The 19039-nt window shown below is 33.3% G+C and overlaps 1 protein-coding gene across 12 annotated transcripts in view; it reads right to left on the bottom strand.

Moving 5' to 3' along the window:
- shi (dynamin-1 shibire) overlaps positions 1-19039 on the bottom strand; it is a 107859-nt gene that overhangs the window by 11984 nt on the left and 76836 nt on the right. For 7 of the 12 annotated variants that reach the window (XM_069839251.1, XM_069839255.1, XM_069839257.1 and 4 more), the window contains one exon: positions 9601-12387. The exons of 3 other annotated variants lie outside the window; for them this stretch is intronic. In XM_069839251.1, the coding sequence (XP_069695352.1) occupies positions 12231-12387 (157 nt within the window). In that variant the 3' untranslated portion in view covers positions 9601-12230. Of the gene's footprint in view, positions 1-9600; positions 12502-14743; positions 15166-19039 lie in introns of those variants that run through there. 2 more of the 12 variants (XM_069839259.1, XM_069839260.1) reach the window with 2 other exon arrangements.

The following is a 19039-nucleotide window of genomic DNA, read 5'->3' as shown; positions in this document are numbered from 1 at the left end:
TAAGTATTAACACAATCTAGAAAAACACGTACTAATATAAGGTACAGTGCTGCATATTTTTTCTGCAGCAAAAAAAAATAGAGCGAAAGAAAGACAGTCGGATAATCCATCGATCAGTTAATAGGATGACAGATAATCGGGGTTCTACTGTACAATTTTTATAAATAATCAGAGTTGTGTTGTTCTTGCAAAAACATTAGTTTATCAGCTCAACGATTCGTCATTATTATAAGTTAGGAACATCTCTGGTAAGTAAAATGTTTTTAATGCTCTAAGCAGCATAGCAGTAGCAATCCCTTAACCTGTAACAGTGGAGTGGGTGAGGACACAGTGCCACAGTCTAAAATTATTTACAAATTTGGAGATACCAGTCACAGACAGTACTTTTTCACCAAGTACAACTGACAATCTATACCAGAATCAACAGTACCGAGGTATTGTTGTCTCACCTCTTGTTATAAATTATGAGCTATAAAACTGTACCACTAAAACTTCTTTAGTGTTCACTTAGTTACTCCTTTATATATATATATGCGTTTCACCATCTATTAACCGCTACCTATGTATATATTTATATACCACAGTCCAAACAAACCACAGTTCCATTGCAATGATACCACATAAGCTATATTTGCACCTTCACCACACAACATAGAACATAATGGGAGATCACATGCAAAATGTCACATGCAGATAAGTCCAAAATTCTATAGTTATATAGAGTGATGAGAATAAATACTACTTCATGCCATTGTAACACTATAATAATGTACACATTAAGTGTATTTATTAATAGGGTAGAATATAAAAACACACATTCATTTAATGCTATAAAAATGTGTTTACCATAATATCCATTCACTGTTAAATCATTAGCAAAAGAAAGAACATTTCAACACACTGCACATTTACTTTCTTATCATGTAATTAATTCATAAATAATGATGTTTTGTATACAGTAAAACCTCGATAAGACGCGCCCACTTATTACGCTATCCCGTGTAATATGCTTTTTTGTCCAGTCCTTGCACATTTCATATATAACGCCTATATAAAATACCCCGTTTGTTGCGCTCAAGTCCCGCATAATACGCTGTTTTTGTGGAATATTTTCGATGTCATTTTCAGCAATGTACTGTAATAGCAACGAATCATTTTGGCCATTGAACTTACTGGCGCCTTTACCTGCGCATTTATACCTTCATACTATACAATATCTCACCCTCTTGTTACGCTCTCTTTCTCAAGCAACATTCCTCACTTGGCCGTAATAAAATTCTGGAAATTTTTGCTGGTCAGTTTGTTATCCTTTAGTGTATTGAAGTGCCTGTGATTACAATGAGTGTTAAACGAAAAGTGCTTTTTGTGTCTGAAAAATTGGAAATCTTACGAAAGTACGATGAAACCAGTACTCTTAATCAGAAATAACTGTCTGATTCATTAGGAATCCCATCGACATTAATAACGATAATAAAAAATCGCGACTCAATCACTGCAGCTGCGAGGTCGGGAGGGTGTAAGCGCAAGAGAGTGAAGTGTGGTAAACATGAGGACTTGGAGAACATGCACGCACACACACACACACACACACACACACACACACACACACACACACACACACACACACACACACACACACACACACATGGCAAACAACTATAAAGGACTCTTTTCGAAAGAATTAAGTACAGTACATATTGTAAATGTCTTTGACGTACAGTACAGTAATTACATAATGGAGTAATAGTGTATTACCTTTCATGAATCATGTATTTCAATAAATAAAAATGCTAATAGATACTGTATTAGTATACTCGCCTAATACGCGGTCCCGGTTAATACGCGGTTTACACACGGTCCCTTGAACAGCGTCTTATCGGGGTTTTACTGTAACTTATAAACACACTTATGGTCAAAATGTAGTTTCTTAAGCTATTTACCCACACTATCCTCTGTGATGATAGTGTGTAAATAGTGATTACTAAATACATCAGAACATGGAAGTAAGACCGTCAACTCTACTCTTAAACACTATATCAATAATGAATCAAACTCTGTTTTCCCTAAATAAAATTTGGTACTTTATTCTAACAACATCCACTTTTGTCAAACTTAGGAATTCAGAAAAAAATTATTCCAGTAACATAAAATGAATCTGTACTGGGACACTATGTAACTGCCTTCATACCATAGGATGGGAGGGAAATTGTAATGACATGCTACATGATCCAGATGACCAGGTCCTAAAAGAAGACGAACATATTATCAGCCTTTCTGAGGAATCAGCAACTATAAAGAAATGCATTACTTGAAAACTTGCCAGTAAAGATATTTCTTTATTAAATTAATCTTCACTGACATCTATTATAACCAATATAACATTTCTCAAAGGGGAAATGAGTGAATTTTTATCAACAACAATGATTCTATACAACCCAACAAATGTACATTCTGATTATATTTGTCCTAAATAGCTTCGGTGCAAATTATCTGACCCATTAAAATCAACAATCAATTGAGGGATGTGACATCAAATACAATAATCACTGGACATCTTATGTTTTTGTTTGAGCTTCAGTGATTTATAAAACTATTAACATATTACTGTGTACACCCATAAATAGTGGAGCAGTGCAATTCATTTTTGGTGTAACACAATGTTTTTGTACAATCAATCACTCCCAGGCAAATGAATTTTAATGTGGTCACATCAAATACGTAAGACTACAAGAAAACTTTCTAAAATACAATCAACAGCCTCAGACTGAATTTATTCAATGGAGACCTTAAATGGTCTTGCCTGGAAATAGCCCAAGACAAAGATTAAAAATAGACATATGATACTGAAAAATAATAAAATCTATATATATATACGGTTAACAGTTCTTTGTGTGATCACAGTGTGTCTCATTGTCATATAAAATATTATATTATGATGGAGTGCCATTTCTTGTTAAATATAATCTAAAAATCACTATCACAAAACACAATACTGAAATATACGAAAACTAATATCGAAAAAAATTTTAAATCTTTCTCAAAACCTGAAATATATATAATATATACTCATGTGTGGCTAGAAAAAATATTTGCTATGCTTTCAATCTTATATATACAGCAACCCCCCCCTTTGTGTTACTTTTCTGAAACACTAACAATTCTCATCTCATCATACTTTAGAAAACTAGCATAGGATTACAAATGAAGGAATACAAAAAAATGTTTTTTCTTCTTTCACAATAACATCAATAAAAACAATACATTCGTTCCGAAATGAACATGTCAATTACTTACTTCAATTAAAATACAACTTCAGTGACATCTTAAGGAACAAAGCATTCAATAATAAAAATACCTGGGTTTCATGCATTTCATTGTAACTAATTAATTTCATTACATGCACAATTTTCCCTCTACTAATATTCTAGTGTAAACCAAAGTTTCACTGTTATTTCATATTTTGTCACTAGAAATCGCAATGCTCAGGCAAAAATCGAATTCAATTTCCCAACTGAGGGTGAGAATAAGGTAGGGTAATTTACGTATGGCAACAACAAGTCCACTTGTTACATTTAAATTTGAACGGGAAATTTTGTTTAAATACTTATAGACACTACACGGGAGGTTGCTGTGATCATTTCCAGTTCAAAAATTAAGAATACAACAATCCTAATCTTCGATCCTATACAAATTTGAAAGGAGTTTACAACATGTTACTAGCAGAAAACTTCTTTTCAAAATACTGCTACTAATCAAAAAATAAGTGTTTATACACAGTTATGGAGTATTAAGATAAGAAAACTTAATTCATCACTAACATAGACAACGTTAAAAGGAGTGAAATTATTTACAGCGAAGCTTCAATTCAGCAAGACATCATCAGTTACCATTTCAAATATTACAAATTTAATTCATTATAACATGGTGGAAATGTCAATCAACATTCCTGAAAAAATATTTAATGGTAGAAAATAATAAATATTATATTCCACGATAAAAGATTACCTCTCCATTTTCTGCCAAAAATGTCGAATAAAAAAATTATGCAATAGATAAATTTTGTCAGTGTCTACATTTCCATCCTTTACTCAATAAATAATGTGTTATTCCTTTCCAACTATTTTTCATAAATTCAATGGCGAAAAGTGCAATACTAGCCACTGTCTGAGCAACTAATGGAAAGGGGGAAAAAAATCTGAAGGGATCAACATGAACTCAAATACATGGAATCTCTTGATGTGCAAAATTACTTGCAACTTGAGTATGACTTAATGCACACTACATTTGGGTCTGAAGCATCTCCTACCTTATTAATGCAAGAATGCCTGCAACAATCTCTCATTTTTTCCACTTTAGGAAATGCCTGACATATTTAAACTTACTTAACAATGTAGTATATATGAGCAAGGAATGTACAACAAAAATAAATTTCTGTGACTATCAACGTTCGGAGTCAAACTTGATTCTGGGAAGATTAAAGGCTTCTTTTACAGTTTCACAGATAATTCATGGAAGCCCATTTCAATTTCTTATCAATAAAAAAGACAAGACTGGACAAAGCTTCAATATTAATTCTTAGGAGTAAATGAAACTCTGAAGGAATTACCAGATATCAAAGAGTATTCCATTTTCTTCTCTCTTTTAAACTTTCAAAAGATTAAAGCAAGAAACTGTTAAAATACAACTGAAGCTCTAATTATTCACTATGCTTATATAGTTATGATCACTACCGCTCACATAGTAACACAAAACAATCTACAACAGTAATTCTACAACATAAAATTAAATTTTTTTACACTGTGCATTTAAAACATAACATACAGGGTGGAAGTGAAGTAGTCTTGCAGATTTTCAGAGTGAATAGCTCATGTTGTATGTAACAAAAAAGTGTAATACCATATTGGTGAAAAGTTTAGAGTTTTCTCAGAAAAAAATGTTTTTCCCAAATGTTTAAAACCTCTTAAGGTAAGCGTTCACTACATCGTATCGCACTCCTCGTACGAATCGCACGCAACGGATATTTTAAGTGCAGTGCGTTCACTGTAACGGCTCTACCTCATCGCCTCATCGGATTCCCAATCAGCTGTTGAAACATGACGTACGATATTGACATTGCTGAAGACAGAGGAGTTTGAGGTTAGGTCTATTAATTATGAATGTTGGCAAATAAGAATTTGTAATTGCTTCATGCATCTTAATTGAAGAGAAAGAAACGAAAGAGATATTGGTTACATAATATATATGTAAGACACAACTTGATTACTGCAATGGCAACGCCTCAAATTATATAATTCTTCGCAATTTTCTACAAGCGAAATAAGTTTTCCGTCTGCCATTTTGGCGCGACACTGAAAATGGCACAACATAATAGTAACAGTTGAGTAATTAAAATTGATTTTTTAAAAGAGGCCATGATCGCATGCATCGGAAAAGTTGCTCATCCCAGAAACGTGGACGGATTTGCCGAGAGCCGATGCATGCGATATGATGTAGTGAACGCGGCTACATAAGATTTACAGCAAAGATTGTCTTTTTCCGATCTGTGCGATTCATCCGATGAGTGCAATACGATGTAGTGAACGCTTACCTTTATTTGCTAACTATTGGGAGTATGATCGTCATTTCTGTCCATATCGATAGAAAATCTAGTAAGGAATTATTTATCCCTCTGGCATATTTCAATAGCATGGACGGTTTTAGTGTAAATTTAATTTAAAAACCACTAAGTTCAAGCCACTGAATGATGCGAGAGAATGCAACATTGTAATGAGAGAGGGAGGTTCGCGTACAGAGATAAACATGAGTTCATTGACCTCTTACATCTTTATATTTAGCAGCTATGTTGCCAGAGTGCTGAAACTTTCAACTTAATTTTCTAATTAACCGTGCATTTAATCACAAAATATAATATAGGTTTTCTACTTCTTTAAGTGTACCCTATCATCCCTTTCAATCTGCATGGTTACTTAACTTCCACCCTGTATATTCCTTAACATAAACTTACAATTTCCATCTCTCCTAATGAGTAATTTATCACATGCATCTGAAGAAAATTTCTAACATCCGAATAAGATACAGTAGTCTCGATTATCCGATCTTTCATCATCCGACATTCTGTACTACCTGTCATTGTTCGTGGTAGATCTCGCAGCAAGAAAACTTCAATCAGCAGGCAAGCAAACATTAATGACACATTTTATTCTCTTAAATGCTGTACTGTAAATGTTTATAATTACTACGGGCCTACTATGCTCTCATATGCTCTATGCTCAACCATATTTGTTATGCATTAAGCCCTTTTCGTTTGTAAGCAACCAAATATGAAAACATATTCTTGAAAAATGAGATCAAAATTGGCGACAGAGTGATAAGGGAAGTACTAGAACAGATCTATTTTTTCCAACAGTTCAAGATAGATTATTTTCTAAATACCTACAACCAAATTTTATTATAACACAATTTTTGACACGACATGGAAAATTTGGCAAATATCTTCAGAGATTTTACATTTTAAATAATGCAAATTGTAAATGTGGAGAAGAGAGTCAGTCTGTCAGATATCTTCTGTTCAACTGCCCCTTATTCTTGTATGAAAGGTATATATTGACGTCATATTTAAATAACATCAACTTAGACTATTCAGTGTCACTTAACTGTATATTTGTAAATAAGTATAGCTGTAGACTTTTTCATCTTTTGTAAATAGTAAAAGGTAAAAAGGTAAAGGTATCCCCGTAACATGCCATGAAGGCACTTGGGGGGCATGGAGGTAGAGCCCCATGCTTTCCATGACCTCGGCACTAGAATGAGGTGGTGTGGTCGGCACCACGCTCTGACCGCCTTTTACCCCCGGGAAAGACCCAGTACTCAATTTTATAGGACGCTGAGTGAACCTCGGGGCCGTTCTGAAAGTTTGGCAACGAGAAAAAATCCTGTCACCACCTGGGATCGAACCCCGGACCTTCCAGTCCGTAGCCAGTTGCTCTACCAACTGAGCTACCCGGCCGCGTATTTGCTAAATTGTAATGTACCGTACTAACCCAATAATGTATGTATCCTAAATTGTTAAATTAATAACCCTAATATGCCTGTGGGTGAATACCCTTTTATTCAGTAAGTAAAATAGTTTACTATAACACTTATTTTATCATACATTTCTTCGTTATTCTGCATTATCCGACATTTTCTCTTATCTAACCCCTTTCCAAGGCCAGTTTACGTTGGATTATCGAGACTCTACTGTATTATATTAGTAAAATTATAAAAAAAAATATAAAAAACTGAACATTAGTGAACTTATAATTTTGACAATTAAAATTGAAAAATATCTATATACAAAATAATTTAAAAAAAAAAAGTATTAATATGACTTGCTGAAGAAAGCAATCACGAATCACAATAAATTTGCGAAATGTAATACATATAAAATTTGCTTTGTAGGAAAATGTTTTATGTTACTAAGAGAGATCAAAGTGAAGTGAAAGAGTACAACACAATAACGTAAATTTAAGTTGCTATGAAAACAATGGTACTTTCCAAACAAGCTATACAATGACAAAAAAAAAAAATACATGAACAGTGCTTTACTTTGGTGGCAAAATCAGTACAGTAATAAATACAAAATAAAAATAAGATAAGGAAATAGCTAGAGATGCTAATGATGTGAAACTTCCTTCGTGACTAAATCTGAAGCACTGTGAAACATTAAAATACTTTGCCAATCATGTCTTCTGGTGTACTCTTAACAGCCGCTACCGGGGAAAAATGATGCACAGTATTGAAGAGATTTAGAATAATTTTCCACCTTCCTTCCTTTCTTCTTCCTCTTACATGTCTGTATATAAAGACAATTAAATTTATTTTACAATAAAAATTAAATTTAAACATGCTGTTCTTTTTCCCTTTGGTCCACATCATTTAACAAGTGACATCATTCATCCTCAACCCGGCTGCTACTGTCCTTACAAGACCCTACAAGAAGAGTGCAAGTTAATGACTTGGAAATCAAGACTTGAAGTGGGGAAAACAACAGCTACGTAAGAACTGTACTTACAGCACAGACAATTTCTCTCATCCCCATACATTTTGATTTCCAATCATTTCTTTCCCTTGTATATGGACTTCCACCATTCTTTTAAATGCACATACTAATTGCCTACATATGGAACAAACAGTGCATGTCTTGTGTAATTTGCATTAAATATAATTGACTCTCATACATGTACTTATATATGTTCACCCTACAATTTAATATATACTTACATGTTTTTAATATCCATCTATTAATTTATATACACAAATATTTATTATTATATTTTAATGTATTCAGGCATATGAAACAACTTTTGACAGGTTGACTTGACTATATGCTATAAGTAATGACATGGTAACAACAAATAAATGGTAAATACAGTCACTCCCCAGTTCGTCATTAAGTGTTCGTATTATTAACATGGAACATATATTCATTTCGCTCTTCTCTTTCTCTAATATAACATACATGAACTTTCCATGATCTGGTCTGTTATCTACTAACCATTTTGTGTGTCACTCTTATTATTGCTTATATTTTTCTAGGATTTATCTTCGTTACAATTAATTATCTTGTAATTAACCATTCAGCACACGACGATGACTTGTAGGATTATTTCACTGAAACTGAAATCTGTAAGACATGGTGTGTGGGTTAACACGTACAAAAAGAAACAGAAATGAGTATGATCAATGGCAATTTTTACTTCACAGAATACATGTCCAGTGTTATTGGGAGAGTGTCTGCAGTAAAATAATGCATACAGTGACAACTGTAACTAACATAATGACTTTTATTAAGTTAAAACAATATGACTATAAATTAACAAGACATAATTCCGAACTTTCAGACATTAAGACGATGTTTACTGGATATAACTCCTGAAATAAAAGATCAACAGGCAATATATTCAAGTCCTGAGACAAAAGAACTGCTACACACACCTGCACACATCTACATATTCACATATATTGGGCAAGTCTATTTTATATTATACAACTTCTCTTCAACACAGTTTAACTGAGAATGTATATGGAATGTTGATACTAATCTGAAAACAATTTTGCCTCTCATCATAAAAACATCACAAAATGTGAATTTTCTAGCAAAACTATCAACAAAGCAGTGAAATATATATCTCTTATTATCTTCATTGTATGTCTCATATTATTTGTGATAGATGTTACTATATGAATTGGAATGTGAGTTTAATGTAGTTACAAGTGAGTATAGACACAAAACAATACTACAAAACTCTATGAACAACATATTTAGTTATGAACGAATCTTCGTTGGAACATTACGAGTGAATCTTTATGTTTTTACAAGTTTCTGAATTGATGTCCTAACCGAGCTACAAATGAAATTTTTTTTTTTTTTCCTTTACAATTCTCCTTTGCTGGGAGGTGTACTTCCTTCAACAAGAGACATATTCCAACATTTCCATCCAATGCATTTCTGAATAATTAACTACCAATGTAAGACAGCAGTACGTAACACAAGAAATTAAGTGCTATGAGCTCGCTCACAAATGATGGGAAAGTAGGACACATTTATACAAGCCCATCTTTTTTTTTTTCTTTTTTGTTTACTTAATGCCCTCTATAGCACTCTGTAAGCATGAAAACTAGACTTACCTATCAAAAAAAGTTATTCCATGGCAACATACATTGCAAACACACATCCACATACATCCACCATAAACATACCAACAAAAAGCTGTCTCCCACTTGAATTCAACAGGAGATCTGGACTCGTATTACTGGTGTTAGAAATCTTAACATTGTGCAACTCATTGTGGTTCTTATCTAGTTGGGAGCAATGTTACTGTTTTACAACAAGCAGTCTCAGTCCAACTATTCTACATTTACAGATGAAAGTTTAAATACTGTCGAACCATATGCCCATATTCTTTAAAACTTGTATTCAGGTCGGCACCCAATGATTGTGTGAAACAGACATACCACGCAGAGACTTAATTTTTGTAATAAATTCAAAGAAGAATTTGACTACGATTGGTTAGACTGGTTGACTTTTGTCTGGAAAAGTCATAGTTACTGGTTTCTGAGAGAGGGGGAACATAAGACAATAAACAAAAGATGATGTTAATGTAGAAAGCATGAATTGTGTCTGAAAAAACCAACAAGATGTTTTTTATTTTTACCAACTTGTTAGAGTGGGCATTTGCTTCAACATTTCAACATTGCTGTCCACTAAGTAGTTATATAAGAAACAAAATAAGAACCTATACAACATTAACACCTTATGTGAAGAAGCAAAGCAGAAACATACGGCAAACATCTAGAGAATGTACACTGTACATTAACAAACAGCTTCTCTTGCAACTCAGGCCAATTTACAGGGGAGATTTTTTTGTACGGTAAATCACAACTATGAAACATATTGCACAGACATCAGCAATAAACACCATAATGCAGTAAAACTCTAAATTTCTAATATCGTTTATAGTATTCAACCATATATATAAAGTGGAGTATCCAACTTGAATACCAAAGTGCATAAAAGAAAATCATTTATCTTACTTTATATGGCATACATCTTGCAAGAATTGTCCAGAAAATAGTGACAACAGTAATATTTATTTTCTAAATTTTAGATGCATCTTAATGTAATACCATAATTATTTAATATTTATTTTTTGTAAGCATCGCGAGTTTGATACACTTTTGACACCCAAACGAAATAGAATTCCACCTACAATCTACAAAATTCTATGCTGAAAGTGATAATTCATTTGTATTGTAACTCTCGTATTTAACAGCCATAAATAGGACCAATGATCATTTTTTCCTCCATACACTTCTGATAAAATTGTACTTTCACAGACTATCATGCTTTGTCACCATGGAAATGCAAGTTTTATATGAAGTAACACTACCAATGCACTCTACATTAGCACAAATGTTTAAGAAGAGAGAGCCTGCAACATTTCACAAATCTCCTGCATACATCACTTTCTAAGGACTGGCAATTCCATTCCCATTATACAGACATGCAAACCATAAGAAACTATAATAACCGTCACTGGACAAAGGCATAAATGGTCTAATCTTCATCAAAATTCTGAAACAATACGAAGAGACTTTTAAACCTGCACCTCAACTATGCTGACAGATTAATTTTTTTACGCAGAGCAATCAACATATCGCACTTGCATCTGTAATGGAGTGGGAGAGGTAACATACTAACGTCCAAAGTCTCACATTTTGAATGCACAAAGTTAAGCATTATACTCTTATCTACATGATCAGGAGTGCACCTCACTGTATTAGGAACACTTGCAACTATTTTGTTTTGGTTTCCCTTGTGTGCGTAATTATGTCTTGTAACACACACAATTATCAGTTCTCTAATTTTAGGCCTACAAATGTAATGTAACTTTTTTAACAGTTGTACAATACTTTTACATACAGAATTCTCAGTTACATTAAGATCTCTTTTAACTTCTACAACATGGTCATTTGAGTTATTGTTGTACATAACAAAACACCAGCTAACAAGCATAATATGCTGTACAACTGTTTACTATTAAGTATCAATAAACACACATGACAAATTAACAGATAGAATTGAAAAATATTGCATCTTATGTTCAGCAAAACAGTAAATCACAAAGGAAAAAGTTATTGTTTCTGAATAAGTTCAGTCAGCAGAACAATGTAATGTAGTGACTGTGTTAGTAACAGGCAATTAAAAATCACTTCATACAACAGATGTACGACAAGAATGCATTAGGAGAAACAGAACTTCCTTGCAATGGCTCCTGAAGACTATGGTAATAGGAAATATTGTTCTTATTACCTGTTCCTAAGGGTGCAACTCTGGAAGGTGGTTCTTTCCTCCTTATGCAATACCATTTTTTTCATCACACTTCAGAACATCTCCAAATATTTTCTTTGCATGCAGATGTGTAATGAATTAAGACGCACACGTATTGCTAATTCGGTCTCTCAATGCTTTGCCTGCATGCATTTTAACTAATCAAGAAGTATGCAACAATTTTCTCAGGAAGACAAGGTGTGGCTAGCAGCTTAAATGACACTTAACAATTTCCCTTGCTTTTAAGATTTAATTTACACTTCTAATACTGTCCTTGATATTTTAGACTGCATGGTTCGGTCCACACAACACCAGGTTTCTTCATCCCCGCTAGCCGACATTAGTGTTCAATATTTCCTTAGTGTTTACTTGATGTTCTGAACGCACTCTTCAACTCATTGACTGCTGCCTGAGTGGCAGCTTGAGCAGCAGCTTGGCCGATGGCTTGCTGCATGCGCTGGGGGATCGGTGGCATCCCAATCCCCATTCCCATTAGTCCCTGGCCCTGGGCTCGACTGCAGCAGCGCAAACAACCAACAAGCCAAGTTACAGACGCACTTCTCTCCCTTTGGCTCAAATCAGTGTTCACTTTTTCAATCCAATCATTTCATCTTGACAGCTTCAGCAAACTTTTAAAAAAATATGCATCACTAATCAACTGAATGGGCAAAAGAAATCGTTTCATCTTATGACCTTAAATGCAGTTAACTTTTCACTACTCGAGGGTTATTACGAAAGCAAAAGAAGCTAAATATATGGTAAAATTTATTACAATAATGATTTTCTTGCGAAACTATTAAGATAAGCGTCAGACAATGACATGAATTTAACAAATGTCTGCCATTTTAAGTAATGCTTGTCACAGATAAAATATGTTATGAAGATGAAGTACATAATGAAACAAATTAAACTGTCACAACCCACCAGATTCCTTATGTATGCACCATTCAGTGATGCTACAAGATATAGCCTACAAACCGACTCAAAAAAAAGGAAAAGTGTTAAAATGAAGGAAAGAAGCAGGAAAAAAAGGAAAAGTGTTAAAATGAAGGAAAGAAGCAGGAAGTCAGATAGGAAAACAGACAAAGAAGGAGGCGAAAAGGAGTAGGAGATGAAAAGATTATTAAAGAAGATGAAGAGAAAAGTCATTTTGCTTATTGCTGCAACTCTCGTTCAATTGTGAAGTCTAATATTCTACACTACTTTAAAAATTATATTTATTAGTATTTGCACTAACAATAAATTCAGAATAGCTGTCAGCTGTACCTATTGCAAAAGTATTTACCACTTATTTCTCCACCAATCCCAACAATGTGACCATCCGAAAAATGGGACGATTGTTTATGCTCCACAACTGAAGTTAATTCTATCAAGGAAGCTAAAACTTATATATCTCGCGTTATTACAACTATCTATATTGAAAAATGACTTTTTTTTCTGTCACTTATTCCCCACTAAAAACACAAAAAAAAAAAAAAAATCTTTATAAATGCTATGGTACAATAGTTATGGAGTTCCACGTAATTTGACCAGTAATTCGTAGAAAAACTACATACAGGCAAATAAAACTTACCCATTAATTAGAATTCTTTAACACGAACTCAACAGAATATAACTAATCTCTAATAGAAGTAGTTAAATGACACTTGTGCAATCACTGTGCATTTTACTCATCAACATATGCACATAGATATTACGCATTTCAATGAATGGCAGCTTCAAGAAAAATATATTCAATATCATTATGTGTGGTGAGCATTTGAAAACAAAATTAACAATCAAGTGCGTCAAGTGTAGGTTTCTTAAATATGTACTAAACATATCACATAACATATTTTAATCACGTGAATACAATTTTGAATGCAAGAAAACATTTGAAACAGTTTGTACTGATGCAGGGAGCACCAGGAATGAGAATGCGGAGATGCCAACCAATAACAGTGGAATTAAAATCAATTCGCACTACACTTTCATTTGTCACACTTCTGATCGAACTTCAAAACCAGTTCACACAAACATGTCTACAGAGTAATGCCACTGACAACCACATGCGAATTTAATTAAATGTACAAATACTGTGAAGTTTCAAATTACCATTACACAAAAATACTGAACGATTTTCTCATTGCTGCTACTAAATACATTTGATAGAAATCATGCTAAAACAATGTTGAAAATGTTGAACTTTAACCCATAGGAATTCAAACACCTTCTTGTGATATTGGTTCTTTAACATGTAAAAAATTAAGTACATTTCATCCTATACATTTCTTAAATAACTGATGATTTGACTGATAAAAATTTAACAATCTTATCCAACATTGTTATTGAGCATTTCCTTTGCAATGAAGAAATGTGCTTGAAGTAAACCAATCATTGTTCCAGACATCAAAGGCAACTTACGAGAACGAAAATGCAATGTATGATGTAAGACTTTAACATTTCTCTATTTATTTACACAGCACGCTAATTAAAAATTAGCAATGAAGTGATTCAAGCAATCTTAAGATGCCTGCAAGTGCAAGTGCATCACACATCAGAAGTAATGATGATGATAATGCATGCCTGAAACGTGCAGTGCTGTGTGTTCAGTTAATTTCTTACATTTTATACTTATAGCTGAATTTCAATTTAGAAACGTCAATATTGCCATGTTGTACTGCAGGATTCATTCAAATCTTCCATCTGTATCAAAGTATCAAAAGTGAAAACTTGCCTAATATTGGTGCACTGTGAATACAACAGTGACAATCGCATAATTCAGTGATAAAGCACTTACTAAAAAATTGCTTTTGTCATCACAAAATTTTACATTAATTTTATATTACCTTAATCTTCGCTCACAAAACTCTCCAAAAATACTACTTACACTTTTCTGATTTGTCTCAGTAAGGCAGAATAATGAGAGGTATTCATTGTGAAATAAAATAAAAAATCATTTACAAAAATACAAGCATGGTATACTTCAAGCAAATTCATATACAAGTTAATGTTCTTTTCAGCAATAACTTCATTTACAAAGTCTTCAATTAAGCTGTTGTTTGTATCTTTGAACAGTCGTAAAATTGAAATGAATGTATTACAGCAGCAACAATAATAATTGTAATTTCAGATGGTTATCAGTAGCACTATTATCAAAACTGAACATATTTCCTGTCTTAAGAAGCAATATGGAATGTAAATGTAACTGTACATAAGAATCGTAGATTTAACTCGACGTGTGTTCGATAACAAGAGGGATTAGTTTAGAAAGATCTGTTAGGATGTTAGTCTCATGCAGTTACTGTCGCCGCCTGAAAGAGAAACATGCCACGTTTCACTCCAAGCAGAGACAAACACTTAACACACATATTCCCAAAAGCTGTGCAAGAAAGTGAATTCAATTATCAAAGCTGAAATTCACTGTGATATAAGCCTCAGAAATAAGCATACACAACTGCACTGACGTGAGATGAGACATCACTACTTGTTACAAGCAACATGACACACAACACTTTCTAACAAATTCTTTCTTAAGAAGAGTCAAAGAAATTACAACCTCTCAATAAAGTAAATGTTGATTAAAACATCTTATAATACACTCTGCAGAGAGAACATTTATATGGTTGTTAAACTTCTGTTGAGAACATTCTCCCATAAATTTAATGTTATAAAAATATAGTTTCTCAAATTTCGTAAATTAATTTATATATTCAATTCTGAAACAGAAGCAACTAACAGTTATTGTGCTTTAATCCACAATGTTTTGTCGTATTGGATTGCAAAAGTAAACATTTTTTCTCCTGTGATATAACCTCTTCAAATCGAATTTTTACTGTTCTGAGGTTAGAAACACAATGAAATCAAATTGTCTTTTGAACCTAAATTAAAAGAGAGAATAATTTACAACAAAGTTTGGTAATTTCCTAGTACCCGGTACTCATTACATAGGTCGTTTTTGTGTTTACATAGTGGTTCCTTTCTTAAAAGAAAAACGATAAAAATATTTTCTTTTCTCGGAAATGAACTACAACCTAAACTAACCTAACCTAAGAACACATTATTATAGATAACGATAAAAATATTTTCTTTTGTCGGAAATGAACTACAACCTAAACTAACCTAACCTAAGAACACATTCAAAGATATATTACAAACTGACTAGAATCACATCTAGTAACAAACTATTAAAATTCTTTTCAGAAACGAGCCACTGTGTAAACATAAAAACGACCTATGTAACGAGTACCGGGTACTAGGAAACTACCCAAAGTTTTCAGTTTTTAGAAATAAAATTGATTGGTAGTAGCTTTTCATCTCGAATTATATGACTCCACACATGTCGCTTAAAAACCGTGATATCATGTTCAAAAGGATTATAAGATTTCAGGCTCTGAAGGCTTGTGATGAAGTTTTCGGTTTTTGTAACTGTGCGAAAATTTCATTTATTCAATATTTCGAAAGTACTTACACATTTCACTTTCAGGATGCTGTTGCTCAAGATTTGAAAGATCAGCCTACTGTTCAGATGCTTATACTATGTCAAATTATTTGGGATAGCTAAGCATTACGGACAAAGCAAAAACTTTTCTGTTCAAAATGTCTCATTTATCTAATACGCATATGTGACTCATTAGCTTCACTGTGTGTACTACTATTATTTGAGCTGTTCAGAGCAGGAGTGGTGTAAGTCAAAATTGGGTAATGAGGTTTAAAGTAAAAATTCTGTAAAATACAGCGCAAAGTAGCAATTAATATGTCCCTCGTGCTATCCACCGACTACTAATAGTTTAAATGAATTGAATATTAATTGCTACTTTGCGCTGTATTTTACAGAATCTTTACTTTAACCCTCATTACCCATTTTTGACTTACACCACTTCTGCTTTGAACGGCTCATTTGGTCCTCGCTCCATGGCTGCATTACACATACTGTACATACAAGAATGGAGAAAAGTTTTCAGCAAAGCATATCCTGAGGATGGAAGATGTACGAAGTAAAGTTCCCAATCTTGCAAGTCATTAAATTTCTATTAACAACTGCAAAACTCAAAAACTTCCGCATGAAGTTCACAGAAAGTTGTTGGTAAGTGTAATCACAATTGACGATAGCCAAAAATCAACTTCTGTATTACTATCTTTGATGTACACTGATTTAGTCTCTACTATAATATTGTACTTCTTTCTACATTCAATGTTCCTCTTAATATGTTACAAAAGAATTTGATTTCAGAGTGAAATAAAATAAAGACAAGTAAACCACCCTCATTACAAAAAAAATGTGTTCTGTAGTACACTCCATATATTATAGAACTCAAAGACTATCTAAAGATTATTAAAATATTTCTTGAATAGTTTTTAAACACAAATTACCATATTAATGCTTAATGACAAGCAAGCAATGATATGTACAAGAATATAGATTACATATCACAAAATCTTTCAAAAACTCGATGAAATCTTCTGAAGAGAGCACTGCAGTCATTATATTCATACAATTAATGATTCAGAGGAGCAGAAAGCTGAAGTAATCATATAATTCATTCTACTATTCTGAGATAAGTCTTCGAAATGCAGTCATGCCGCCATAAGCATTGTAGATTTCAATTCGTTGCAATATGGCAGTGGCATATAAAAAGGCATAAAATTCAACTGCATTGTAAAAATGAAGATAAACAGTCTCTATCTTAAATTGTATCTGCTTTAACTCGAATTATATTTAGAGGAAACTTGAACACTAAATGTAATATATTGTATAAGGGAAAATTAGTTTATATGAATATGGATTCAAAATATATTTATATACAGCGTATTCCGAATCTCACCGGACCGGTGGACAACAACGACATCACGCTGCAGCGAAATAGGAACAAAACTGCTGGAAGGAACGATGGCTGTCATGGTGACTATAAGTTGTTGTCTGTGCTACGCTAGCAAAATTTTGCGAAATTTCCCTACTGCCATCTCGTTCAAAGAAAAGAGAGCATAAACAATTTATTTCTTGAACCGGTAGTAATAACGGGTCCGTTGACATGTTTGCTCATAAGCCATTAACATACTGTTTTTACGTTGTGCTCATTACAAACAATACAGCAGAACACACCGCCATGACATAACAGTGCACGATGTCATTCGTCTGCTAATTCCCGCCCTATACAAGTACCAATCAGATTCACTGATGGTGGCTGATGGAGACTGCCACCACCTCTGCGAGCTGATGGCACCGGTGCGACACCAGTGGAGCGTCAGTGACGTCATCGGTGAAATTTGGAACACCGTGATGCCATCAGATTGCTCAGCACTGAGATTCGGAATACGCTCATAGGGTGAACCGTAAGTAATGTCATTAATTTCAAGGGGTTACTCTTTATGAGAAATTTCAAACAAAAAAATTTAATACAATTTTACTTCCTTTTCGAGGTAAAAGTTGTTTTATGTGAACCATTTCATAGCATGTTTTGGGAAGTCATTAAAAAGTCCAAAAACAATTCGTTCCATCATAAAAAAACAAATAAATAAAAAGAATTTCTTCTAGGTGTGGGGACGAACATGATATGTTCAACTCCAGGTCTAAGTTTGCCTCAAAAACAACTTTGTTATGCATATTCTATCACTTGACAAGAGAGAAAAAGGGAGAAAAAATGAAAGAAAAAAAAGCACAATTCCATTTAATGGGAAATATAGATGTTTTAAACCAGATTGAGTGGATAATTTTATGTTTCACGTAATATAACATCAAAGTAAGAAAAGGAAAAAAATAATTTTGAATTTTATTTAGGCCTATGAAAGTAATACAAAATTACTAACTTTTGAGAGCATAAATGGAATGAAAAATGACAATACAGTTTATCTTCACAGATTTTACATAACAGACAGTGAAATCAGCAAAGTATATCAAGCTGACCTCTCACTTCAAGACTGAGAAACGAATCGAAGAATTGGAGTAATGCCACTTATAAAACCAGCTTCACTGAAATCCTAATCAATTCAAAACTCTGAACAAAGTAGCATAAGTATACAGAAACATCTTAAGATCGTTTCCATGCTTGAACGTGAAAAGCACTAGGCAGAAAGGAAGAAGCAAGAGATCTTGTCAATAAATATGAAGCTTGGTTAGCTTAATTATATCCTGAATTACAGAACGTATACAAATGACATATGAACCACTCATCCAAAAAACAGTATATA

The sequence above is a fragment of the Periplaneta americana genome, chromosome 11, assembly GCF_040183065.1.
Source record: "Periplaneta americana isolate PAMFEO1 chromosome 11, P.americana_PAMFEO1_priV1, whole genome shotgun sequence".
In the NCBI taxonomy this organism is placed as follows: domain Eukaryota; kingdom Metazoa; phylum Arthropoda; class Insecta; order Blattodea; family Blattidae; genus Periplaneta; species Periplaneta americana.
This window is presented reverse-complemented; position numbering and strand designations above follow the sequence as displayed.